Below are 26,724 nucleotides of genomic sequence, written 5' to 3'. Positions count from 1 at the left end.
AAATAAAACTTTATTTGGAAATTCACCTCGCCTCAATTTCTGACTTTGCAGATGAGAGTGGCAGTTTCTGAATGGTATCCTGGTCAGAAAATCTGACTACTGTCAGCAGAAAATGTGCATCAGCAGTTTATGTACTTTCTGCCGGATTGGTCCCTTATGACTGGGCTTTTTTGCACTGAAGTGTCACAAAATATTCATGACATGTTACACGTTTGTCCTCCACTGCTTCTCCTGTCTTTTCTCTGGGCTGGATCTCAGTCCTTACCCTTTTCCAGCTTTCTCTATTGAGACTGCAACAAACCCCAGCAATTCTGAGCAATCACTTACACAGCAGGTATATTTTTTTCTCTAAGAGTCACCAAAATGGGTGGAATTCTTTCCATTTTCCTCAGATATTTGAGCCTGAGTTTGTTGTTTAGATTCCTAGTGCAGGAAAGGCAGAGGCAAAACTGAGGCATGGTTTACCTTAGCCTTAAAAATATGTCTGGAGATGCCTCTGACTGAATAGGCATCAATACAGCAACACTGTAACCTACACGGGTGTGAATATAATATTATTGTATTCACATGTGTGAATATAATATTATAATACAAGGGTGTGATTAATCAGGAACTCTTGATGTCCACTTGGAAGAGTTCCCACTCCTCAGGTTCATAGCAGAACCCTGTGGGTGTTCTTTAGCCAGAAGAGGCTCCTGAATTATTTTTTTTCAGGAGAGTTTTTTGCCAGGAGGGAGATGAAAATCTTAAAAATGTCTGTCAACCTTAAGTTTGGAATTGCTATTGTAGTGTAATTCTTCACACAGCTGACAGAGAGCTTTTTAAAAGCACTGTTTACATGTGTGTAGTAAAAACGGGACCACAACCTGCTGGTAAGAGCTTCATTTTCAAGTTTTGAAGTTAGCAGTTGAGGTTGGGACAGATGTACCTGTTTGTTGTTCCTTCTTCAGCCACTCTTGTAAAGCTGAACAAGAAATGCTGACAGACTGGAGCAAGTTTGTGCTTTCTGTCTTCTGTCTAGATGGAAAATGGAGGAATACTCTGGGTAACGTGTCATGTTTTCAGAAAGAAAAAAATCTAAACCTAAATTTCACATAGAAGAAAGTGGGTTAAAAGAAAAGAAGGCAGAAAAGCCTAGTTTGTATACTTGTATTCATCTGTAGCTCAAAGACAATATAAGATTGTACTCAGGGTGAAGAAGGAAGTACACAATTGGTGCTGAGATGTTGAAAGTTGAAGGCATGCCCCGGGAGGAGACATTTAGAGAATATTTCAATGCAAATGGCCCTACAAAATACATTTCCACCAGGAGAAGGTGCGCATAAACCCATTCTTCATGTGCCTGTGTGATACAGGACACAGCAGGAGGCACAAACGTTGAGAGTGCAGAATTGAGAATTGTTTTTGAGGGAGTTCAATGCTGGATAATACATCCCTCCAAACTTGCAAGTGATCTGCACAGAAAATCAAAGCCACGTCCAAATGCGGTTGCTGACCGATTGATTGCTCCCCCTGTAGCCACCAGGGGAGATGTGACATCTAAAAGAAAGAGAAGAAAACTCTGTCATGATTTGTTAAGTAAAACAACGTCTTAGTTTCTCAGTAAGTAGCTGGCAGTCAGAGGTGCGACATCCTGATCTGCTGTTCAGTGCATCGATAGCAAAAGGAGGAGCTCATGGGCTAGAGCCTGCAACAAGTTTTCTTCAATAACTTCCTGCAAGTTGGCTTTTAGCATCCATGGAAATTCCCCGTGACAGAAGTCAGGATTAAGACCAAGGGCCTAACAAAATCCGTGGAGTAATCTGTCAAATTCTAGGCATTCCCACTCCAAAATACTTAGTCAAAATGGAGTAGGTGTAGAGAAAGGGAATGGAGACTGAACATGTATGAACACTTTTTTTTTTTCTTTTATTTATCCCAGCAAAATGAAAGCCACAATGAGGTGTTTCCCCTTGCAGTATTTTAAATAATTAAACTCACCAGAGAATGAAGTATAAATGTGAGAAAAGGTTTATTTTCAAACCAATGCATTGGTTCGAAATAAAAGTGGGTTGGGAACATCCTACTGACCCCCATCTGACTGAAGGATTTGGAAAAGCTATTTTCATGAGCAAGGAGCCTGGTTATGTAAAAGTTATCAAATGGGAAATTGATCGAGAAATCTTAGGGTGCCGTGCATCGGACCAAAAAGGACTGGTCTCTGAACGGACGACTCCTCCTGGTCTTGCTGCTGGAAGTTTCTGTTGCTCAGGATGCTGCACAGGCCTTGCTTTGGTGAGGGGATCCTACCCTGTTCAGGTTCATGTGGATCTAAACGCTGCAGCAGTTTGGTTGCAAATCCTGGAAGTTTGGGGGCAGCCGGGTCGTGTTAGGGACAGTGACACCGCGTCCCTGGGTTGCTCTGAGGAACATTGCTTTGGGGTGCAGAAAGAGCCCTGGGTTCAGCCTCTGCAGGCAGCCTCCCCGCTGCTGGGTGGGTGCTTTCCGTGCATCTGCATTGCCCTCCTTGCAGCCATCCTTGTCCGAAGGGACCAAGTGCTGGTCTCTGCTTATCACTGCTGGTGTGGAGCTGCTGTATTGCAGGAGGCCAGGGAGGAGTTTGGATAGAGTCCTGCTGGTTTGGAAATTCCCTGGAGCTGCAACTTGTCCCGACCTCTTGCCTGCCCCTCTAGGGTGGGTTTTTCCATGCTGTTCGAGCTGTTTTTCACCACATGCCCAAGGCAGTAAGCATCCTTTCCAGGTACATTTGCTTACATTGTGTGTCAAGTGCACTCCAGCAGGCCCAGCTCACCTTCCCCTAGCAGAAAAAGACACAACGGAGGGGCAGGATGGATGCTCATCTATGCTTGAGCTTGATCCATCCACACTGATGATCCTGAAGGCCTTTTCCAGCCTAAATGGTTCCGTGACCCTGATGGGATGTAAATGGGAGGGTGGGAGCAGGGGATGGGGAGCCAGAGAGGGAAAGCCAGGATTTGGGCCACAGCTGGGGCAGGAGTCCTCCAGCGGAGGTTGTGAGGGTGGTGCTGAGGCTGTGTGGAGCCCTGTGTGGCTCAGGGGCGACCTTATCGCTCTCTACAGGTACCTTAAAGGAGGCTGTAGCGAGGTGGGGGTTGGCCTGTTCTCCCACGTGCCTGGTGACAGGACGAGGGGGAATGGGCTAAAGTCGTGCCAGGGGAGTTTTAGGTTGGATCTTACGAAGAACTTCTTTACAGAAAGGGTTGTGAGGCACTGGAACAGGCTGCCCAGGGAAGTGGTGGAGTCACCATCCCTGGAAGTCTTTAAAAGACGTTTAGATGTAGAGCTTAGGGATATGGTTTAGTGGGGACTGTTAGGGTTAGGTCAGAGATTGGACTCGATGACCTTGAGGTCTCTCCCAACCTAGAAATTCTGTGATTCTGTGATTTGGGGCACATGCAGGGCATCGCTGCTGCTGCTGGGCTGGAGCCAGGGCCCCTCCACGCGATGAAGGAGATGAACCCCAGGCTCACAGAACATCCTGCGCTGGGAGGGAGCTGCTGGGCTACGGAGTCCAGCTCCTGGCCCCACACAGGACCACCACAGAGCTCCCCACAGGACCTCCAACCCTCACCCCGGAGAGCTGCGAGCGCTGCCTCAGCCCCCTTGAACCTGCAGCTCGGCGCCACTGCCTCAGGGACCCCTTTGGGCGCCGCTCTTGCCCTCACCCCGCGTCCCCCCGTCCCTCAGCGCCATCCCCGGGCTCCCGTCCCCTCAGCGCCTCGCCCAGCCCCTGCCGCTTGCCGGAAGCCCCTCCCGGGTGCGGGGCGGGGCGGGCCGCAGCGGGGAGCTCGCCCGGCCGAGGTGGGTGCCCGGGGGTGGACGAAGGGGGACGGGGACAGCGGTGGCGGTGCCACCCGGGGACCGCCCGGGGCCGGCGGCGAGCTCCGGCTGCGGCGCTTCCCGGTGCGGGGCCGGCTCCGGGAGGCCGGGCCGGTGGCTGCGGGCTGGGCCCAGCCGGGCTGAGCCGAGCCGGCTCCGGTCCCTCCGGGCTGGTGGCGGCCGTGGGGGGGTCCCCGTGAAGCCGGAGCCGTGGTGGGACCGGGTCTTGCCCCCTCGGAGCTGCCCCGTGCCCGGCTCCTGCCCCCCCGGCCCCCGGGGCTCCTCTCCCCGTGCCCGGGCCCGCAGCGCCGTGGCCCCGCTGTTGAGGGGACTTTGTGCCGGTAGAGCTGGTGGCTGGGGCTGTGCAGAGCCCGGAGGAAGTGCTGACATCGATTATTTTTATTTTTTTCCTGTTTTGCAGACGCGGGGGGACGAGGCCGCGCGCTGCCGCCGGGCTCAGCGCCCCGCAGCCCAGGTGAGCGGGGTCGGGGCTCCAGCCCCGTTCCCCCCCCCCCCCTCCCGGGGCCACCCGTGCCCCTAACCGGGATGTGGCTTTTGGTGCCTCGTAAAGCCCAGCCCGCCGTGACCGAGGTGAAAAGCTTGTTTTGGACTGAGCGTGTTTATCGAGCAGAGCTCAAGGTGAAGCGCTTGTTTGCGGTCTGGGTTTGGAGCCCAGCTCCCCATAGCAGTCCCCCAGGACTGCCACGCGTGGCCCTTGCCACCAGCGCTAGGTTTCAGGGGAGAGCGAAGCACAAACAGCTCCAAGCAGCTCCTGCCTGCTGGGCCCCATCACAGCTCCCTTGTGCTGCGGGCAGGACCTTTGGGGAGCTGCTCCCCCGGCTGCTGTGCCACGCAGGCAAGCGCGAGGGAAGAAAGATGCCAAACAAAATGGGCAGCCTTGGCTAGGGTGTTAAAAACTTCTGGGTGGAAAAAAGCCGTCCCAGGTGTTGGGGATGCTTCTCTAGCTGGGTCTTGTTCTCCTCCTGAGCCTCCCTGTGCACCTGGATCCCCGCACATGGGGCTGAGCTCTGAAGCAGCTCCTTGCTCAGCCCCTCGAGGGCCTGGGCTTGAGGTTTTTTGTCAGTGGGGCTGCCTTGGCCATGATGTAGGGTCTGGTGTGTGTAAGCAATAAATTACTTGATTAAGGACCCGTAATCTTTAGCATAGTGTTGTACATCTGCTTGTGGTCTGTGCAGTGACAGGGGCTCGCTAGATTGCTTGCGATCTCCCTTGGGTGCGAGGCTGGAGGCGAGCAGCTTCACTGGTTCCTGGGCAATGGGGCTGGCGCCTCTCTGTCCCCACCCCTATAAACACAGAAATCCCGGGAGGCACCAAGGCAATATAATTGGTGTCTGGTGACCAAGCTGGAGCAGGTGAGCACGACGTGGGATCTTTCTGCTGAATGCTTTGTCCAAGCGCAAGCTTAACTCCCGCGCTCTTCCCTCTCTTCTCACCGCTGTCGTGCAGGACCTATGAAGCACCAGGTGTCCATCATGTCCGACTGGGTGCTCCTCGGGCTGATCGCGGTGCTGGTCGTGCTGCTGCTGCTGACCGTCTTCGGCTTCGCTGTCTACTCGGGGCTCTTCACAGAGGTGGTGGTGAGCGCCGGCTCGCCACCCATCGGCAGCATCACGCTGGCCTACAAGTTCAGAGTGGGTCCCTATGGCGAATCGGGGCAGCTCTTCACAGACGGCTGCAGCATCTCGTCGAAGCTCTGCTCCATCGGCGTCTACTACGACAATCCACACACGGTAAGCTTCTGCCTGCACGGGTCTGCAGCTCGGGCACCTCCCTGGCGCTGCCTCGGGCACTTGTAGCTCACCCTCCTTCGGTGAGCGCTGGGGCTCATGAGATCTCCAGGTCTGCGAGGGGCAATCTGAAGGCGGGTGGTGTCTTGGATACCCCTCGCTGGAAGGAACGGGCAAAGCAAAGCTCTGGTGGCTCCTGCTGAGCAAGTTGTACCCCTGCTTTGGTTACGGGGCAGAGCCCGGTGCCGTGGTCCCATGGTGATGTGTTCCCCGATGGACCTGCCAGCAGGCAGTACAGCCAAGGCTCCTTCTGCTCTGTGGCTCCAGGCAGCTGGTGTCTTCAGCTTGCTGTATCCCCATCCATGCTCCTCCTCCTGTTTCTGCCATTCCCTGGTGTTTCCAAGCTCCCCGTAGTCGTTTCAATCCCTTGACAGTTGTTACCGAAACCTCAGCAGGCGAGTGCTGAGGGCTCCTGGCTGATGAAACAGGGGCTCCACAGCCTGCTTCAGGTGGGGAGGCGAGCAGCAAACGTGTGCTACTGGCCAGAGCTCAGTGCTCTGGAGACACAGAGCAACAGCAGCGTCATAACTTGCTGGGGGACGAGCGACGTGGCTGCCAGCTCTGGGTGGCACCGGGGCCTCCAGATAGCAGCGTGCAGGCACCAGCCTCTGTGGACAGCCTGGCTCTCCAGTAATTCTGCAGTAGCTGGTGTGACCTTGGGAGAATGCTGCAAGGGAGGAGTGCCAGGAGGGGCCTGTGGCCCTGCACATGTGTTTGGGTGCTTGTGCTGGGGCTCGGAGGGGGCACAGCGGCTGGGCCAAGAGCTCTGGCTCCGTGCTGCTGCACCGCGGGGTGTTGGAGTGCCTGGCCCTGCTTTGGGAGCCCTCCTGGGCTGGGTAGTGCCCGCCTCTGCTTTCTTGCTCCCAAAGGTTGGACCTGCTTAGGAGCTTGTCCATGAAAACGTGGCTTGGAGGGGCCTTGTCTTGGCAGGTGGAGCAGCTGCAGCTGTTGGAAGGGAGCAGAGCCGTGCTTGGCACTGTCCCACCCCAGGGACGTGGTGTAGATGCATCTGTTCCTGCCCTGCTGATGGTGTCTCCTCCCAGGACAGATGCTCCGGTGCCTTCAGCATCTTTGTGGCCCTTCCTTGGGCTCTCTCCAGGCTGTTTGTGGTTCTCTCACCCTGGGGAGCCCAGAACTGGACCCAGCTCTCCAGGCGAGGCCTCACCAGCACTGAGCAGAGGGGCAGGATCACCTTGATGAGCTGACAACACTCCTAATGCAGCCCAGGACACCGCTGGCCACCTTTGTCATCAGGACACAAGCCTGGCTCATGCTTGCAGTGGTGTCCACTAGTCCCCCCCCAGGTCCTTTCCTGCTGGGTCTCCTCCCAGCTGGCTGCTCCCCAGCACGTGCTGGGGCCTGGGGTTGCTCCTCCAGCCTGCCCAGGTCCCCCTGGAGGGCAGCAGCACCCTCCTGGCCTTGCGGGTGGTGAGCTGGCCCCAAAAGCAGACCCGAGGGCAGGAGGCAGCAGAGGTGCCCCGTGTGTCCCGCAGCATCCCTGGCTGTGCCCCCCTGGGTGTCCACGTGGTGGCTTGGAGTGCTGCAGAACCCCTGCCAGCACAGTTTGATGCGTCTTAATGGACGAGATTAATATTAATATCCATTTTTTTTCTTTTTTATTCAATATTTAGCAGCCCAAAGGGCTTCTCCCACCTCTGGCAGGGACAAAAATAGCTCCTCAGCAGGGCCTGGATGTGGCGGGCGGGCGGGCAGGAGGCTGCTCCGCTCCAGCCACGCACTTCTGAAGCTCGGGGTGTGTGCTGAGGCCTCTCGCCTGCTGGGGCGTGATGCCCAAACGCCTGATGGCCAAGGCTGAAATGCTCCTGGTGCAGGAGGGGCTTTGCTCCCACCGTTCAGTGTCTGCAGGGTGAGGCAGCTGAACATTTGCCGTTGACCACGTTCCTGTCTCCTTATGGATGCCACCCCCGGCCTCATCTCCTGTCCAGCTCAGCAGAGCAAAAGTCGCTGTCTTGTGGGGCTGACTCTCCTCGATTCAGCTGGGTCTTCCCCTGGGGATCCTTTTCCCTGGGCTTCCGCTCTCTTTGGGACAAATCACGCCCTCTCCTGCCCCAGCACCGCGGCGCTCAGCAGAGCCTGTCTGCAGCTCTCTCTTGCAGCACACGAGGGCAAGAGCGAGCCGTCTCGCCCGCAGACAGATGCTGCTGCTCCTGGCGGCCTGCTCTCTTCCTTCATCTTTGCCTCTGCTCACGTTTCCTCTCCGGAGCTTCGGCACAGGTGGAGTTGGAGGCACGACTGGGGAGCCTCCTCTGGGAACTGAGACCCTTGTGGGGCCGGAGCGGGGCCGTGGTGACGCTCTGCCCTCGCTGTTACCCTCCCTCTGCCTCTGTCTCCCCGCGAGAGCCTCACAGTGCAGGTTCCCCAGCCTGTCTGTCTGTCTTGCTGCTGCTTTCAGGCGTCCTGGTGGCTCCCGGTGAGTTCTGCCACCTTACACAGCGTGAGTTTGGAGGCTTAAGTCCTCCAGCTCTCCCTGGCCGAAGGCAGCCAGGTGTCAGCTGCTCCTGGTTGCTGGCCACCCCGTCTTCTGTCCACCCAGCAGGCTGGAGAGCTTCAGGGGGCAATTTCCAGGCTCTCCTGTTCCCAGCGTGTTCCTGCAGCGGGCCACAGCCAAACGTGCACCTGAGCTGTGGTTTCCCTGCCCCTGAAGCAGGGCACTGTGCTGAGGGGGCACCGTGGGGGCAGTCAGGAGAGATTTTTTCTGTGCAGAGCAGCTTTGGTCATGGTTGGGAGCGGGCACCTGCTTGCTGGGAGGCTCGGCTGGTGTTCAGCTGCTCTCTCCCCCTTGGCCAGGTCTCCCCGGAGAAGTGTCGCTTTGCAATCGGCCGAATCCTGAGCGAGGGAGACGCGAAGCCGACGGAGGAGCAGATCCGGCAGTTCCAGAAGTACGGCTTCAAGATCTTCTCCTTCCCCACTCCCAGCCACGTGGTCATGGCGAGCTTCCCGTTCACCACGCCGCTGTCCATCCATCTCGCCGTCAACCGCGTCCACCCCGCCCTCGACACCTACATCAAGGTAAGCGGCGTGCGGGGGACCCCCAGAAGCTGCCAGCATCCTGCCAGCAGCTGATGGGGCTGCTCTGAACCGTCATCTCCTGCTGGCCTTCCCTTGGGCGATGCCGTTAAGGTCTCCTTGTGCCACCTGGCAGGTTGTCCCCCAGCGGGGTGGCCTCCTGGTCGCTCCTTGTCTGCTCTGCCCTTGTGTTTGAAGCAGATTCTCCTCTGCTGACTTGCTGCTCTGCTCCAGGGCACGGAGCTGTCTGGTTTTCCATGAAGTTCTGCCTTGTTGCTAGGACCTGGCAGGCCGTGCCCCTTCAGTGCCGCGTGTTATGCCATGAAACTTCTCTCTTTAAGCTGCCAGCCTCGCCTGTACGGCGAGGAGGGAGAAGTTAACAGCTTTCTGGCCCTCACGAGACCCGTTTCCAAGCAGACCGCTGAAATTGGAGGCCGTTGGCCCTGAAGACACGTGGCTGCCCTGGGTGCCACCACCTCTGGCAGCTCGCCGTGCTGCAGAGCCCATCTCTGGGGGCCCACAGGCAGCTGCCTCCTGCTTCGGGGCCTCCTGAAGCCCCCTCTGCTGGCTCGCTCCTGGGGCAGGGTGCTGGGGAGGAGACGGTGTTCAGCTCGTGGCTTCTCTGCCTGCCGAGTTGCGCCGCTTTCGTTCGTTCGCTCGTGTGGAAGCGCACTATTTATAAACTTGCTTTTCCTGGCGAAACTCCCAGCCCTGTGGGGGAGCCGTGCGAATCTCCCAGCCTGCGCCGTGCTGCGGGCGCGCTGCCTGGGTGCCAGCCCCCGGGCTGCAGCGGGCCGGGGGCTGCCCGGGAGGTGCCCAAACCCCAGCCGTGGGTGCAGCTGGCCCTGCCCCGAAGGTGTGTGCCGCTGGAGGTGGGGTTGTTATGGCCAAAAAGGGTCCTTCTGGGAGCACCTGGCAGCTTCTAAGGAGCTTTTGGAATAAAATAATCCCTTGGAGTCCTACGCAGCATCCGGAGCGGTGCTCAAAAAGGAGGGGATGCGTCCTGAGCTCTGTCTTTCCCTTTGTACAGGGCAGGCAAAGTGCTCTTGGGTGAACCTACCTCTGTCACTGACCCTGCTGGGTTTGCAGGAGCTGTTCAGCCGTGCAGGGAGCAGAGCTTTGGTCAGCCCTGGCGAGTTTTGGGGTGCGCCCGGAGGAACCCAGAACCCGGCGCTGTGGCACTGGCATTGTACCACGCTGGCCAGGACCTGTGTCTCCTGTAAAACCCTGCTCCTGCACCTCCCAACCTAGGGACAGGGAAGGCGAAAAAGAGGGGGGGGGAACTTTGATGGAAACGGGCGACCTGTGCCCAATTTGTGGTGGGAATGGGGGTTGCCATGGAGACGGCTGCTCCAAATAGCATCCTCCATCCCACCCCCGGCTGCCCGCTTCCCTCGAGCAACCCCAGACGAGACGGAGCTGCCTCGTTTATTTGTTTATTTATTTATTTATTTATTTACTTGGTGCGGCGCCTGCTTGCTGCTGGTGCTGAGAGATGGGGGTCAGGCATGGGGCGCGGGGTTCCCCACATCCCTGACAGGGGAGGGGACGTGAAGGGGGACAGGGTGACGGGGCTGGTTCAAGGGGAGTCAGCAGGAGTTGGGGCAGAGGGAGGAGGTGTGGAGCAGCAGGGGGAGGGTGCAAAGAGGGCTCTGGGGTGGCAGAGAAAGGGGCAAGGGGCTGGAAAGGGATTCGTGGTGCTGTGCCGGGGTAAAGGTGCCGGGTTTTTTTTTGCCTGGGGATCTCAGGAGAGGGCAGGCGAGCGGTGTTGCTGCCCGGGGGGCTGGCTGGCAGCACCTCGCTGCCAGGAGCTGCGTTCGGAGAAGCCCCAGAGACCTCGCTGGCTTGTTTTGCAAGTGCAGGTTATTTAAGGGATAGGCTGGGCTTGTTTAGCGGCCCTCCCGAGTGCTGTTTTCCAAACAGCTCCTGCCAAAGCCTCTCCCTGCTGCCAGCAGGGCTGCGCGGCGCTGTGCGGGGCGGTGTTCCTGCACCTCCTGGCTCCCTGCTTGGCTTCGCCACCTCGCTGCCTCCCCCCTGCTTTCCAGCAGCCTCCAGCTGGCCCAGCCTGGCTGCCTGCGCGTGCCCCGTGCCAGCCTCGTGGTGCCAGCACGCTGGGCTCCCTGCCCTGATTTTGGGGAGGTGGCAGCGGCTGCTCCCAGGTACCCCCGGCAGCTCGGGGACAGCGCCAGGGAGCCCCTGCGGAGTCGTTCCCCCGGGGTGACCGTCCTCAGTGGCTCGGAGAGCTGCTCATTAAGCCGTGACATCCTGCCATTTCCAGCAGCGTTTATTCTGGCTCGGGTTTAATTAGCTCTCTGCGGCAGGCTGCGGGCACGTGCGCCGCTCCGGAGAGCCCCGCGCAGCGGGCGGGCTGGCGTCGCCCGTCCCCGGAGCCCCGCAGGCAGCCGGAGAGGCAGGGAGTCGCATCCCCGGGTGTCCTCTGGGGCTTGCAGCCTCAGTGCCACCCCTCCCGGACAGCTGGGACCCCCTGCAGGGTGGGAGCTGGCCTCTTTTCATGGGATTTTGGGGTGGCTGGCGGAGGTTGTGCGCTCCGCAGCAGAGGAGGAGAGCGTGCAGGTGGCAGGTAGTGAAGGAGGAGTGCTGTCACCATCCCGGCTGTTCCCTGGGTGCTAGCAGCGCCGCAGCACGAGCTGGCAGAGGCCCTGTAGGACCACAGAGCTCCTGCCTCATCCGCAGGGCACCACAGGGTGCTTTCCGAGGCAGGGTGCTCCCTAGTCCCCATGCCACGTATTGCTCTTGCTGCTGGAAAGCCTCGGCTCTTCTCTCTGCTCTCAATGTGCCTTGCTCCTGCTCCCGGTCAGGGAAAATCCTCATTCCTTCACCTGCCAGCTTGCAGCGCCTGTTAGCTGAGCTTTGTTCCCCTTGCCGGCTGTGATCGTTCAGGATGCAGTCACTTCTTGCCTTCCGCTTTGATAAAGTGACTATGGAGAGCTTGTGAAGTCCATCGCTGACACATTGTCCAACCCCTTCGTAATTCCCAAGTCCCTTTTTTGACGTGTTCCCAGCTTGGGAACCTCTCTGACATGCCCCTAGCAGAAGCGGATGCTTTGTTTCAGCCACGGTCTCGCTGCTGTAGGATGCTGCTCCGTGCATGGCACATCCCCTGCTTGTTCCCCTGCCTGCTGTCCCCTCCCCAGCGAGCCACATCACATCCCAGGCAGAGCGGTGCCATTTCTGGACCTCCTGGGCACAGCTGCTCCTGTCCCAGCAGCACCGAGGACTCCTCTCAGGGGTGACTGCGGGGTCCCTCTCCCAGTCCAACGGGCCCCAGCATCCCGAATGGGCCCTGAGGGTGTCTGTGTCTGCAGGGGACCAGGAGCCTTCGTGGGGTCCTTCCTGCAGGCAGCTCCTGGTGCTAGGAGGTGGCGTGGCTACGTGTGCACCTCGTGCTTCTCCTTTTGCTTCCCTTACCCCCATTGCTACAGCTTCTGTCCTTCAGCTCTGTCAGTCACATTTCTCCTGGCTGAAAGGATCATCTTCAGCGACGAATTCCCATCCCAGACCTCCCTTGCTGCTCTCTGGCAGCTCCTTTGGCCTCCTTTGAGCTTGGGCAGCCCCAAGCTGCAGGCGAAGCCCTTTGCTGAGCCGAGACTGCTCGGAGTTGCACATCTATCTCTCCAGGGAGGATGAGGAGCGGGATATCTTTATCCAGAACTTACCACCAGCAAGCTGAGACTCGCAGCCCTCTCCATCTCATCCCCTGGGCCCCGCAGGACTCTTCAGCTGAGCGCCTCCCTCCTTGCACCTGGGAGCTCTCTCACATTGCTTGCAACCCAGCCTGGCTTCGCGTGAGAGCGGTTTCTTTTTTTATTTCTTTTTTTAATTCTGTGTTTTGACCCCGTCCCCGTGATCCAGCCCTGGGTGGAGAATCGGAGGCGAGCTGTGTCCTTACAGCCCGCTCTTCGCCCCGCCGGTGGCAGCCAGCAGCAGGGCTGGCAAAGGTGGGAAAGAGCCAGGACCCTCTTCTCCTGCACCCTGCCCACATTTCTCTCTTGGAAATAAAACCCACCTGAGATGCTGCTGCCACAGCGAAGGCTGCGATGTAAGCGGATGAGATTTGGGCTTATTTTAGGGGAAGACAATTTTAAGGACAGGGTCTGCAGGTCTTCTCACCCATCCTCTCCACCCCATCCCGCTCTCAGCGGCAGGCACCAGGGGTGCCTTGTGTGTGTGTAGCTCCTCCTGGGGTTTTTCTCCCGTGTGCTCCTGGCAGCCGGGGCCGGGCACGGCGCTGCTGCAGCCCCCAGCCCTGCGTGGGCCCCCCCTGCCCTGCCCGCGGGTCCCGGTGCCCGTTTCCTCGCCTGCTGACAGCTGGCTTCTCGTGGCCACTCGCTGCTAGCTGGCACCCCCCAGCTGCGTGTCACATCACATCGCTTCACGCGCTCACAGCGGCTCCCATTTATTCAATATTTTTAGCAACCCAGCCTCCCCGGGAAGTTTTCATCCTGCGAGCACGAGCGGCGCTGAGGTGGGCAGCGGGGAGAAGGAAGCCCCAGGAGTGGCACACACGGGGAGAGAGAGGGCTTCTCTGGGGGGCAGCTCCCGAATCCTTACCCTCCGTGTCCTCCCCTGGCATCCGAGGGCTCTGTGCTGCAGCCTCCCACGCCTGAGCCGTGCTGCCCACCCCAGGACAGCCCGAGGACCTGGCTCTGGGCTTTCTGCGGGTGGAGAGCTGCGGGGCTGCGCTGTGTCAGCTCAGGTGGAGAGCCCTGGGCGCCTCTCGACCCATCTCGGGGCCAGCTCTGCACGCGGAGAGGTTCTGCATTTAACCTGTTTCCGCAGAGCGCCGCGCTCCTCCTGCGTGCCTAATGGAACATATGGGAAGCTGGGGCTCTGCGTCACGTCTCCTGCCACTCACAGCGGGCTTCCCAACTTTCCCACTCGTCTGGGAGAAATTTGGCAGCCCCAGGCCACCATTCAGCTGCTGGCGCTTTGCCTCTCGTCCGTGACAGGCGGGTGGCTGACCCGTGGCCGCGCGCTGGATGCAGTCCTCCTCAGAGGCTGGGGCAGGCCTTGTGCAGGCACCTCCACCTCGCCGGTGTCTGCTCGAGTCCTCTGCTTCGCTCCTGCTACCTGGGGGCAGGTGTAAAACCACAGCTCTGGTGGCATCGCTGCTTTGAGCAGGAAAGAGGTGTTCTGGCCAGTTTCAAAGTCCCTGCCGCTGCGGTTTGTCTCGTGTGAAATCACCATTTTTTTTTCCTGACTCAGAGCAAGCATCGACCCTAGACACAGCTTCATTCACATCCCGGGTGGGGAAGCAGCTTGCGTGGGGCATGTGCTGCCAGCAACCGGGGTCATCCCCGTCCTGCCTCGTCCTGTGCTGTAGGAGAGCAGCCGCCACCCCTGGGGCTGGCCCCGCAGCGTTGGGATGAGGATGCTGAGGGCTTGGTGCTCTTGTGGCCTTGCCAGCATGAAATTCCCTTTCCTGGGAGGTGCCAGGCTGCTCCTGGCTGGGAAGGAACCGGTCTCCAACCGTGGAGACACCATGGCCAGGGAGGAAGAAGGCAGCTCCTGGAAGGAGAACAACCTACAGGGGCCTGCCCTGCCGTGCACTCAAAGCACGTGGATGTCACCGGTGCCCTACAGCCTGAAGCCTGCCCTGGTGCTGCTGCTGGTGCTCTGGGTGGGGCATTTTCATCCCCCAGCGTCTCCCCAGAAGGCAGCAGAAGTTGCCTTGCTCTCCCAGCAGCTTGGCAAACCTCAGAGCTGCAGCCTTTAAAGGCTTACCTGGCCTTGCAGAACTGTCACAGAGATGTGTCTGCTCAGGCACAGAGATCTGCTCCCCCATCGCCTCTGCTGCAAGGATTAATGATCACGGAGAAAGGCGGGGATGTCTCACATGGCTGTCCGAGGGAGAGAGCGAGCAGAAAAGGCTTGCCTTGGGCAAAGAGGGAAAGTAAAATACTACAGTGCTTTTCTGTCAGATCTCTTTATCGACTCTATCCGTATGCATGTTCCCCCCTGAATGTATTTATAGAGCATCCCAGAGGATGCAGTCAGCTCAAAAGACTTCCTTGTCAGGCGTTTGAGGTGGCTCCAGCTCTCTGGGGCAGCAGCACAGTCCCAAACCTTTGGGCCTTGCCTCCTTGCCAGCTCGTCAATTAATTCAGAGGTGAGAGCGGTCTGCCTCGCCGCAATTATTTTAGCGGAGGCCTAATGAGTCTTTCCTGGGCTGCTTCTTCTCCGTACCCCTCTGAGCCAGGCTTTGCCAGATGTGCTGGCCTCGAGAAGCGGTGAAATGAACCTGAACAAACGTGAAACCGCTTCTTAGAAACCCTGCTCCTTCCCAGCGAGGCAGCCTGGCCCACTTTCCGTGGCTGTGAAGCTCCCGCTTTGAAACCTGCCGAGCCGCGAGATAACAGGGCTTGAAAGCAGCGGCATTTTTATGGCCGGAAAAGGGACGGCTGCGCTCTGACTAACTTGTGCTTTTGGGATTCTGGTTTGGTAGAAAACGCGAGGAGGAAGCCGGCGCCGTGCCTTTGCGGGGAGCTGAAGCGCAGGGGGCTCTCGAGGCTGGGGGTAGCCGGGTGGGGAGGAGACCACAGCAGGGTCCCTGCTCCTTGGGTCCTGCTGCCGTGCCCTCGGTGGTGGTCTCTGGGCTTGGGGCTGCACCGTCGCCCCCTCCTCGTGGTGGTTCCTGTTAGCAGGTAAGGTGCAGTTTTTGGGACAGAGGAGACCAGGGATTGGGCTCCTGAGGCCACTTTCTCCAAAATTCCCGCAGTCTCTGGGGTGGATCCCGAGGCAGAGGTGGTGCTTGGTGTTGCCAGAGGGCCAGGGGGAGACATTCAAGGCAGCTGGGAGAGGCCAGATGTGGTGCACAGGCCGTGGGCTTCCAGGTGAAGCCCAAACCGAGGTCCTTGTGCAGTTGGGGAGCACGTGAGAGCGGTCCTGCCCCCAGCTGTGCTGAGCAGGGAGGCACCACAGAGGCTTTGGGCTCACTCCCGTGGCGGGCGCTTGATGCTTTTTCCCTGGCCGGGTGCTCTCAGCTGGGATTTATTTCTGCCAGGAGCTGATGGCAGCTTCTCCCCGCGCTGAAAGGTGGCCATCCATCATCTGCTCCGGCCAGCTGCTCTGCCGCTCGTGCCACGCAGATTCACAGTTTGGGGTGAGATCCGTCTGCTGGCACGAGAGCCGGGCTGTGAGCTAGGGAAGGCTTTAGCGAGAGGTGAGTGGTGCAGACGGGTTTTGCTCTGGTATTTCTCCGCTGGCCAGCTGGGGAGATGAGCCTGGGGGGCTGCAGGCCCTGCCCCGCCGCGTCCCTGCTGGTTTGCATCGCGCCCACAGGAGAGGAGGGCTGGAGAGCTGCAGGCAGGGAGCAGGCTCTTGGAAGGGCAAAGTCAGGCTGGGCTCTGTCCTTGCCTCACCGCTCCCCTTTCGTCTGATTGATCTGCGCAGTCAAAGCCCTGAGCCTGAGCTGGCAGAGGAGAAGCATCCAGGCTGCAGGGGCCGCCAAAGCAGCTGCCTCCCTCCCTCCCTGCTGCCCGTGGCTGCTGAAAAACAGCCTCCCTTGGTGTCTCCTCTACTCTGCCTCTGCCTGGGCTTCCAGCACCTGCCTCCCCTGTCTCTGTGCCTTTTTGCTCTCGGCCAGCGGCACTGCTTGTGTTGGGGATGTCCTGGGGGGAGCCGTGAACACGGCCGGCAGCTCTGGGGCTGTTAGCCAAGCTCTCCAGCACGAGTCCTTGCCGCGCTGGAGCTTGCCAGGGTCACCAGCTCTTTGCTGCTGGCCTCTCTGGACTGTCAGCTTTTTGGGAAGAGGTGCGAGATCTTGGACACAGCTCCTGGCTCTGAACACGGCTCTCCTGGAGCCTTGCAGGGAAATGCCCCTCTCTTTTGTTTACAGAGGCTGATAAAAATCCAGAAAGGAGCTCGTCCTGGCTTGCTGTTAAAACACCGGTCCTGAAAAAGGAGGCAGCTGTTGCTCCATCTTCTTCTTTGGTGGCATCCCTTGCCTTCTAAACGAGGCGGCTGGGAAGGGCTTGTTTCGCTCCCCACGGTGTGTCTGGGAGGCAGCAGCCTTCGGGCTCTGCTCGGCACTGCCAGGGTCTGGGCCACTGCAGGTTCAGCAAGGTGAAGTCCCTAAACTCCTAAACTTTCTCTTTTTCGACTTTCTCCCCTGTGAAGGGGTGTCGTGAGGCTGGCTCCAGCTCGTCAGGGAATATCTTCCTTAAAGCCTTGGAGCAGGAGGTGTTGCAGGAGGTGGGAGGGGACAGGGAGGTCATTTATTCCATCGTGCTGCTTTCTTCATGGGGGCACGAACATGGCACGCGTCCTGAGCGTGACCAACAAGCTGTGGAAAAGCAGCTGGAGGTGCTCGCCTCCTCCAGAGAGCTGCTGGAGCTGAGCAGGAAGGGGCTGAGGTTCAGAGGGGACGGTGCGGACGGAGCCCTCCCGTGGCTGTGGGCACCAGCCGGGCACGGCCAGGAGCTTGTGCTTCTGTAACATCTCCAGGGCCTTGGTTTTTCTCCCCACAAGGGTTTCACCAGAGGATCTCCCAGCATATGGACACGAACAAGAGGGTTGGAAATGGCAGACCAGGACTGTTCCTGCTGTGGAAGGAAAGGCAAACACGCGAGGGAGTGGCAGGCCAGGACACGGAGTCAGGAATCCGTGGGGGTCAGGGCCACGGCAGGAATACCCAAGGGAGTTGGGAGCCCTCCTGGCTCTCAGCTGTGAGTTGGCCGGGGCTCTGCTCAGGTGCTGAGTCCTTTCCTGACGAGGCAGCGGAGCGCCCTGCCTTGACAAGAGGCGGATAAATTGCCACAGCTGCTGCTCCGGGCCGCCTCGCCAAGGCAACAGAGCAGGCGAAGCCATTTAGCGCTGCTCCAGTCATCCGTGATGGCAGAGATCATCGCGCCGACCTCTTCTTCGGCTTCGTGATTAATGCTGAAAAAACATCCTCTGAGGGCTGGGAGGCGAGCGCTGGTCCCCGGGGAGCCGTGCTCCGAAGCAGAGGCAGCCCTCCAGCTGCGGTCCTCACCCCCCGTGCTCTCCCCCCCCTCACCCATGGCTGGCGATGAAGGTGACGGGAAGAGGAATCCAGGACGGGTTCCTCCAGTGAGGAGAGGTTTTGTGGATTTGCACAGCCAAAGTCCCACGTGAAAGTGGTGGGGGAGAAGGGAGAGGTGGCTGCGCTGCGGGGTTTCTCCCGCAGGAGCTGCGAGGAGGAGGAGGAGGTCTGTGCAGATCTGGAGGAGAGAAGGGTCCCCATCCCTGCACCCATCCTGCAGAGGAGGGCTCGTGGCTCCGTGGCAGCTTCCAGCAGTGACCGGCACCCCTGGGAGGCCCCGCGTGCTGGCTCCGTACCCACAAAACCCCACGGGCTCAATTCTGTGCCTCGCAGCTTGGCCACGCTGCCAGCAGCCGCTTCCCGGTTCCCCGGGCCGGGAGCCGCCAGTGTTGGGGGCCCCAGGAGGCGCCGGGCGGGCGAGGTGTAAATTGCATGGCGGGCTGCCTCTGCCGAGGTGAAAATGAAAAATTCTCCCATTGCTCGAGCCGGGAATTTCGCAGCTCCCACGGTCCAAATGCTCTTCCCGTCACCGCTGCGGAGAGGCGCGGGGGCTGGTTGTTGCCTGCCTGTCCCGGAACCGGGAGGGCAGCGTTCTTCCTGCGGATGGAAATGGCTTTTCGCGGTCGCGGTGTCACCTCTTTCTGCAACACCTCACAGCCCGAAGAACTTGGGAGGGGAGAGAGGAAAGCGGAGCGGAGCTGTACCCACGCTGGGGCCGGGCTGCGATGTCCCAGCGAGGAGCAACGTCACAGGATCACAGAGTGCTTAAGGTTGGAAGGGACCCCCGGAGGCCACCCGGTGCCCCCCTGCTCCAGCAGGGCCACCCAGGACCACGTTCAGGAGGCTGCTGGCTGGCCCCAAGAAGGACTCACGGCCTCGTGGGGCAACCTGTGCCGCTGCTCTGTCCCCCCCACGGCACAGCAGCGTGTGCTGATGTTCAGAGAGAGCCTCCTGAGCTCCGCTTTGTGCCCGCTACTCACCCTATCCCTGGGCATCGCTGCCACGAGCCTGCCTCCAACCCCCCTGCACCCTTTTGGGGGTGATTTGGGACACGGACAAGGTCCCCCCGGAGAAGTCCTGTTGAGGAGCGCTGCCGGGTGGTCCCCGTGGTGCTGAGATCCACGCGTGGTGGATGACACACCGTGCGTGGAGCGTGTGAGGAGAGGAGGAGGCTGTGGCACACAGCGCGCCGGCCCTGCCGCGCTAGCTGGCGGCTCGCTTGCAGCGTGCTGAGCTCGAGGTCTAATTTTAGGGGCTGATTTTAGGGCCCCCCAGCTCCAGGCGGTTTTGATGTTTCTGTACAGCCCAGTGGGGGCAGAGGCGAGCGGGATGGTGCCGGAGCAGCCCAGGTGAGCCCTGCAGCTCCCCCACCAGCCTGGTGCCCAGCCCGGGGGTTTCTTGTCCCTGGCGTCCTCCCCTGAGGGTTCCTTGTCCCCAGGGGCTGGTGAGCAGCTCCTCACCACGGCATGGAGTGGGACAGGACCCTGGGCACCACGGAGGGAAGGGTGAGCTGACAGACAGCGCTGCGTGACCTTGAGGAGAGGCCGGTCCCTGCTCTGCCCTACTTGCTCCGGTCCTGCTGTCCTTGCCAGAAGCCTGCCCCGCTGCTGCGAGCGTCTCGCTGTTTGCGTCTTGCTGAGCTCCTCCACCCATGCGAGAACGGATTTGATCTGGCTCGAGGGCTCTGCCGCGCAGATTCCACATCCACCTTGCTGCTCCATCTGTTGGCTTCGCCGCAGTCAGCTGAGGGGCTTCCTTCTCGCCTCCCAAGTGTGTTATTGCCTGTTGAGCTTCTGGGTTGTTTTGCCACGTAGTCGAGCCTTTCCCAACTCGCTGCCTGCTCACGCCTTCACCTTTGCCACCTCGCTGCTCCTCTGGGACCTTTGTCGAGGGTGGCCCTGCGAGGGGCTGGGGTGCTCTGGGAAGCAGTGCAGCAGCAGGGGCTGGCAACGCTACTCTGGATCACAACTTGATTTGCAAAGGCATAAATTAGGCAGCTGGGAAAGCAGTGAGCTCATCCCCACCCGCGCACGGTGGCGGGGGCAGAGTGCTGGCGATGTCCCCTGCCTGGTGGCAGGCCCCAGATCTCCGCAGCGTGATGTAGGTGCCGGGGCCTGGCCCTAGGAGCTGGGGAGCTCTGTCCCCGTGGCACCCTCCTTCTCACTCCATCCTGCAAGCCCGGCGTCCTCCCATCCTCAGGCAGACGTTTCTGGCAGCCCTGCCCTGGCACTGTGGAGCATCCTCACCTCTCTCCCAGACCTCTCACGAGCAGCTTTGTGCCAGGATTTCTGCGCTTCGAGTGCACGGCTGGGACAGTGGTCGTGCTCGAAGGGCATCCCTGCTCTTGCTGTACAGTCAGGAGGGCCGTGACAGCAGCCTAGGTGAACTGTAGGGACAGGCTGTGCTTTGGGAAGTCAGCTTGGGATGTCCTGCCCACTGCCCCGAGGTTTTAGGTCTGTCGGAAAACGAATTCAGGGAAAGCCTCTTTGCTCTGAGTCCCTTTGAATTGTTCCCGTCTGCATTGAGGGGGGCGGGGGGCAGCTGGATGCAGCCAAAAAACCTGCGAATCTTGGAGATATCCGTCTCGGGGATGTGTTGCAGTTACCTAAAATAGCACCACAAGCTGAAGTTGGGCTCGTGGTTGGTGGAGCAAGGGGCAGAGCGGCAGGGAGGATTCTTGCCTGGCTTGGTGCTTAAAAAGCAGGAGTGAGATGAGCCGCCCCTGCTCCGCTGCTAAAAACAGCCTGGCTTGCTTTTATTTAACCCGGTGCTGGTCTGTGCGTGTTTGTGTTTCACCTGCCTGCAAGTGGGAGCTCTGGGGGGGGGGGGGTGGGCTGCCAGCCCACGCTGCTGGCCTCGGCAGTGCAGCATCCTCCTGGGGACACGGTGAATGGGGGCTCCGTGGGGGCCCCTGGTGCCCGAAATAAAGGTCCTGGGTGTCCCGAGGAGGGGAAAGGCAGAGAAAAAAGAGCAAATCCGAAAGGGATGCTCTCGCTTCTCGCCCAGCGTGAGGCAGCCTGCCCTCTGCCACGGGGCCTGGCAGGAGGCTGGGCTGCAGGGAGGGTGAGGCAGAGGAGGAGGGAGGCTGAAATGCCACGGCTTCGTCTCCAACTCCCCCTGCCCTCGCGCTGCTGAAAGGAGCTGCTTGAGCTGACGGGTCTGGATTATATTAATTAGCAGGGAAGCGCTCCGCCTGCTCTAGGACCGTGCCGGGAGGCGGGATGGGATGTGGCAGGGGATGGGATGCAGCAGGGGATGGGATGTGGCAGGGGATGGGATGTGACAGGGGATGGGATGCAGCAGGGGATGGGATGTGGCAGGGGATGGGATGCAGCAGGGGATGGGATGTGGCAGGGTCTGCCCGAGGCAGCTGTGGGCACCCCAAAAACCCCCATCCGCTTGCCCCCTGGGTCTGTGCCCTGGCTCCTGCCCGCTGTGGAGGTCGGGCCCAACAGGAGCTCGCTGAGACCGGGGTTGCTGATGCCTGGGCTGCCTCTGTCTTTCAGGAGAGGAAGCTGTGCGCCCACCCCCGGCTCGAGATCTACAAGGAAGACCGCATCTATTTTGTGTGTCCCCTTGCCCGCCAAGGGGACTTCTACGTGCCCGAGATGAAGGAGCTGGAGAGGAAGAGCAGGGCAGTGGCGGCTGAGGCCGAAGACGCGCAGACAGACATCACAGGTACCGTGGCTCGTGTCCTCCTGTAGCCAGCAGCAGCCCACCTGAGGCAGGGGGCCAACACCCCGATGCTGTTGTGGAGCAGGAGGAAGCAGGGGCTGCACCGTGTCCTCCCAGTGCCTGCCCAGGGCTTGGCAAACCTCTTCCCATCACCTGGAGTGGCGTGGCAGAGCTTAACCCACCCTGGGGGGACACACCGTGCCTTGGGGGGCGCGCGGTCCCACCCGTGGCAGGGCTCAGAGCTGCTCTCAGTGCAACCGTGGGGCCGGCACCAGTCCGCAGTTGTGAAAGCAGAGCCGGGTGCCGAAGCTTTCGGTTGCAGCTGGGCTTGTTTTTCTCCCTGTCACATACATCTTTCTTGAGCTCATCTTCATCTGTTACATGTTGGGATTGCGAAGAACTTAAATACCAGGTTTCTCTAGCTGGTGGCGGAGTTGCCCGCTAGCATCTGCTTGGAGAGATCTGTTGGAGCCTGGAGTGTATTTATACAGGAAGGGACCACAATCGCTGTGGGCGCGGAACAGCAGTGCTATAGTAACCCGAAATGCTAGCTGCCGCGCTCGGCCCACGTGCTCACATGGCTGCGAGATGCGGAGCCGTGCGAGGGGCGGGCGGGGAGGGCTCCTGCCCTCGGCGGGGCCCCCACCCCTGCCGTACGGGCATGAAAAAAACATGACCGCGTGCGGCGGCCGGAGCACGCCTCGCTACCTCGGGGGCGGTTTGGTAATTTTTTTTTAACACGGCTTCGGTTTTGGATCACTTAAATTCTTAATCGCGCTCGCCGTAAAAGCAAGCCTGGGAATTGCTTTCCGAGAGCTCTGTCCATTTAGCGCTGAAATTAAGAGCCTAATTGGAGCGGCTTCCCAGCGCTTCGAGCCCTGGTATTTTCAGGGCACTCTCCCCGCTCTCCGCCGTTTTATCTGCGGCGTGGCTGCGGTGACTGCTCTGCGCCACAGCCCAGCTTTGCCACGTCCCCAAACGTGCCACGTCCTCCCGGCACCTGCCCGCAGCCCTGCGCTGGGCTGGCTGTGTGCTGGGGTCACGGCTGCACGTGTGACAACACGTCCTGGGGCACAGCGCCGTGCTGAGCCCTTGCCTGGCTCCCTAGGCAGCACCAAACCCACAGCTGCCCCTGGGGGTTTGCAGCCCCCTCTCCACACGCCCTCAACAGAACCGATGCACCCAAAAGCTCCTTGAGGTGTGTGGCTCCTGCAGGGCTTGCCTCTGAGATGGGGGCCTGGAGCAACCCTGCTCGTGGGTTTGGGGGTGCTGGGGGAATCTGGGGATTTTCGGTGCCTCCCGGTGCTGCCTGTCGCTGCTGGATCCTCGTGGCTGCTCCGGGGCTGGAGCAGTCCTGCAGCACAGGCTCTGCTGCTTGCCCTCGCCTTTCAGCTGGTGCCAGACTGCAGTGAGCGGCTTGCACGTGCAAGAAAAGCTTTGGTTTGTTTTCTTGGACGTGCACGGCCTGGCCTTGGAGTGGGGGAAGGCGAATCTCCGACGCCTCGCCCTTCTTCACCTTTGGGCTCACCCTGCAGAGTGCCGGCTGCCTCTGGCTTGGGGCAAAAGCAGCGACTGTTCATGCACGTGGGGAAGGAGCCGGGCAGCGCGGCCGCCTCTGCGGTGGCTCTGTCCCTTCTTTGCCATCATCAGGGTCATCAGAAAGACAGGAAGCATTTTTTGATGGCAGCTGATGGCTCTCCAGGGGCCAGTGTCAATCACGATTAGTTGTCTTCTACTTAATTATTTTCTGAGGCTTTAGCGCCGGGGTTGTGCTCTCCAGCACGGCCCCGCCACGGTGTGTGGACGGGGAGGCAAACAAGAGCAGGCTCTTGCCAGGGGCCTCCTGGCACAGGCAGCAGCAGTTTTGCAGCACGTGGCCTTGGCTGGGGTCTCAGGGCTGCTTCTCCCGGCCCAAACCCGGCCAGCAGCCCGCTCTGGAGAGGAATTCCTCCAGCCTGGGCTGTGCGTGCTGGTCCCCAAGCTGATGTAGCCTCCCTGCACGATGCCCCACACCCCAGGGGATGCTGTCCCTGCTGGAGACCATGCTCAGCCCCAGGGATCCACCCAAGGACGCCGTGGCCTGAGGTCTCCTGCCCCTTCCCTACCCGTGAGGGTTCCTGTCCTTGCCCCGCGCGCCGGGGCCGGCCCCGTCCTGCGCGGAGGGGCAACGGGCGGGTGTGCCAGCTGAGGCGACTCCAACATGATGAGAAGTGACAGAGCAGGGAAAAAAAAGTGCCTGGCCGAAGGGGAGCGTGGCTATTTATTGTAGCCCTCGGAGCGGGGCTGGGACGAGGCTGCTGGGGGCAAGGGCAGATGTCTTCTGCGGTGCCGGCTCGTAGCAGAGTGCCGGCAGCTCCAGGTCGCCTTCATCCATCTTCAGCATCCCCAGCCAGTGCCCGTCTCCTGGCACGGTGTGGTGGCTGCGTGTACACAACAGCCCCCGGCCAAAACTGCCCCCCTTGGTGCAGGACGGGTGTTTTAGGAGGGACGTGGGGTGGACTCAGTGCAGCCAGAGCCCTGGAGCCACGGTGCCGCTGTGCCTTGCCGTGGGCCATGTGGGAGAGTGTCTGGGCGACCTCAGTCACTGATGTTATGCCAGGTCTTTAGCCAGATTTGATTCTTTTTTTTTTTTTTTTTTTTTTTGAGGTAGAGACCTGCAAAAGCTTCGGTTGGCCCCAGGAGCTCTCAGGCTTCACACAGAAAGAGAAGGGAGCTGCTGCTGCGCTGTGTCCCGCGAGGATGGGAGCCCAGCCACCGGGCTGCGCGTCCCACCCGGCCCCATGGCTTCAAACGTTCCCTTCACATCCAGTCCCCAGCCCCGAGAGCCTGGGGTGGGCCCTGCACGCCTTCCTCCTGGTCGCTGACCCCTTGCTTTCGGGGCTCAGCACCCCCCTCCCCAGCCGCCACGGCTGCTCGTCGCGTCCCAGCGTGTGGCAGGCTCCGGGGAGCAGGTTTGTCCCCTGGGAGCTGGGGCTGCCGCTGCCCTCTTTCTCCCGCACCCTTTTCCTGGTAGTAATCACCAGTAAATATTGCACATAACTGATGTAAAACAGGAGTTCCACGTTTTAGGCCCCAATTATCCCTGGTTTTCACCAAAAAGGATCGCTTCTCCGCATAAGGCACCCGTGTGGCTCCTCTGCGGGGTGGCACCGCGCGATGTCCCCGTGCGGTCCCTGTCCTGCTGCTGGCTCCAGGCACCCTGGCGGCTCGGGATGATGGGGACAGGTCCTGCCCTGGGCTGGGCGACCTCTGTGCCGAGTGGCCAGGGCCCCGTGCCCGCACTGGTGCCGTGCTGCTGAGGGGCAGGAGGGCGAAGATGGGAAGCAGGGGGCGGCGCAGGTGGCTGGCGGGATGGGCTGCTGCTGCTGGCCAGCGCTCACCGCTGTTGTCATAATTAACAACGTGAATCCGTGATGTCATAATTAACAATGATTAATGTTTTACAGGACGGCTTTGTCTCCCAGCTGGTTGCTCTGGCAACAGCACTCAGCTGCCGGTCTCAATCTGACACCCTTGTCTCGTTGTCAACTCTTTAATTGTGTTGGTGGCCGAGCTAATGAGATGGTGACACGGGGGGAGCCGGTGGAACGGGGCGCGTGGGCGCCTGCTCCCCATCCCCAGGCTCCCCCGTCCTGCTCGTGGCCACCCCGGGCCACCCCTTGAGGTGAAGGCTTTGGGTGCCCAAGGCACAGCACCTCCACCCCACCACTTCCCTGGGGCACTTGGGGCAGGCTGGCTCGTCCAGCAGCAAGAAGAACCCAGGGCAAGAAGGACGGACACGTACCACAGTGCCCAGGGCAGGCAGCAGGGCAGCACTGTCCCCTTGGGACCAGTTGGCCTGCCTGGGTGCAGATCTGGGGGTGCACGTGGGGCTGGCACACAGCTGGGCTTGTCACAAGCTGGTTTGTGCTTTGCTGCCAGGGAGCTGCTCCAGTCTGGCCGTAAGGAAGCGGCCGCCACCATCCCATCGCGGGGTGTGCGCCTGCCTGGGCCCTGTGGCTTTTTGGCAAACCACAGGACTGCAAGCTGTGGCCTGGGGACTCCGAGTTCCTGGTGGCTTCGGAGGCTGTGGCACCCTCTGCTCCCCAGAGCATTCACGCCTCGCCCTTCTCTCTCCTTTCCAGGGGCTGACACCATGAGCGAGGCCAGCTCCATCAGCATCGAGGCCACGACCGACAGCAGAGACACCTCGGTGGCCACCTCGGTCCTGCTGCCCTTCCCAGCTGGCCGGGGCCGGGAGGAGGCCGACAACCGCAGTGAGCACAGCTACAGCGAGTCCGGAGCCAGCGGCTCCTCCTTCGAGGAGCTGGACCTGGAGGGCGCTGGGGACGGGGAGGGTGCTCCGGGGCTGCTGCCCGTCACGGCCTACGCAGAGAGCCAGGAGGTCTCAGACAAGTGGACCAAGGAGCCCATTGCTGCTGAGCGAGGAGAAGAGTAAAGCAGAGGCCTGGGCCCCCCCCAAGGCCTTTGTGGGGGGACCCGAGCCAGCCGGCTGCCTCTCCCGCCTCCTTCCTCTCCAGCCACGAGATTCCAGTCGCTGAGCCCTCCCGGGACCGTAGCCCTCGTGGGACGGGGGTGTGAGTGGGTCAGGGGCTGCTGGCTTGGTGGTTCCCCTGCGGCGCTTGGGTGCGCGGGGTAGGTGCGGGCCGGGGCAGCGAAATGTGTTTGCTGTTCATGTGTCTCTAGGTGCATTGCAAGTTCTTCGCAGGCATCTCCGGGGGGGGACTGCGCAGGTCCCTCCCCTTCTCTGCTGGTGCCCCTCTCACCCACGGCTTCTCTCTGCCACGCAGATGTGTGTTCTCTAGCACGAAAGAGCAACGAGTAGGGTCGGTTGGTTTTGTTCCCCTCTTCTCTTTCCCTTGCTGAAAATGGAAATGTCCAGTATAAAACTGTCCTGGACCTGCCACGGGTGCTTCTTGGGGTCTATAATAAAGTGGATGCTTTTCCTCTGTGCTGGCCGGTGGCTTTCCTGACTGCCTCGCACTGCCGTGCTGTCGCTGCCGGGCAGGGGCTGCCCCCAGCTGCCCTACACCCCCACGCCAGGCATCGTGAGGATGCTCTGAGCTCTGGCAATACCCCACAGCCCCACTGATCACCTGCACTCCCCGTCCTGGCTGCGGGGACCGTCCCTGCTGCTGCCAGCTGCACCCCAAGCAGGGAAGCCCAGAGCGGCCACGTGGAGCTGGGACAGGTCCATGGGGAGGGAAGCGATGGCTGGGAGGGCTGGGGCATGGCCAAGCTGTGTCTCCTCCTGGCTCCATCATCCCTTCACGCTGCTCTCTGTTAGCCACACGCTCTCACCTGCATCGTGCCCTTGCTGTCCAGCGGGACCCGGGTGCACGCAGCACC

The 26,724-nt window shown here is 60.4% G+C and overlaps 1 protein-coding gene across 4 annotated transcripts; it reads left to right on the top strand.

The window, feature by feature from the left end:
- Nucleotides 1–3,790: 3,790 nt before the first annotated feature.
- On the top strand, nt 3,791–26,326 carry TEX264 (testis expressed 264, ER-phagy receptor). Of its 4 annotated transcripts, none has more exons than XM_082767868.1 (6): nt 3,791–3,822; nt 4,262–4,315; nt 5,308–5,591; nt 8,457–8,678; nt 21,207–21,378; nt 25,500–26,326. In XM_082767868.1, exons 3-6 carry the CDS (start codon nt 5,313–5,315, stop codon nt 25,811–25,813), a joined length of 987 nt encoding a protein of 328 aa, XP_082623994.1. In that variant the 5' UTR covers nt 3,791–3,822; nt 4,262–4,315; nt 5,308–5,312; the 3' UTR covers nt 25,814–26,326. The 4 variants fall into 4 exon arrangements, with proteins under 4 accessions (XP_082623994.1, XP_082623997.1, XP_082623995.1 ...); XM_082767869.1 differs by lacking the exon at nt 3,791–3,822 and adding an exon at nt 3,980–4,181; XM_082767871.1 differs by lacking the exon at nt 4,262–4,315 and having other exon boundaries at nt 3,804–3,822.
- The last annotated feature ends 398 nt before the right edge of the window (nt 26,327–26,724 follow it).

This window comes from Aythya marila (genome assembly GCF_965140915.1).
Source record: "Aythya marila genome assembly, chromosome: 10".
NCBI classification, from domain to species: domain Eukaryota; kingdom Metazoa; phylum Chordata; class Aves; order Anseriformes; family Anatidae; genus Aythya; species Aythya marila.
This window is presented reverse-complemented; position numbering and strand designations above follow the sequence as displayed.

Coding starts and splice junctions, on each gene's coding strand:
- TEX264 (XM_082767868.1), top strand. CDS start 5,313: ATGAAGCACCAGGTGTCCATCATGTCCGACTGGGTGCTCCTCGGGCTG. Junction 8,679..21,206: donor CCCTCGACACCTACATCAAG/GTAAGCGGCGTG, acceptor TCTGTCTTTCAG/GAGAGGAAGCTGTGCGCCCA. Junction 21,379..25,499: donor CGCGCAGACAGACATCACAG/GTACCGTGGCTC, acceptor TCTCCTTTCCAG/GGGCTGACACCATGAGCGAG.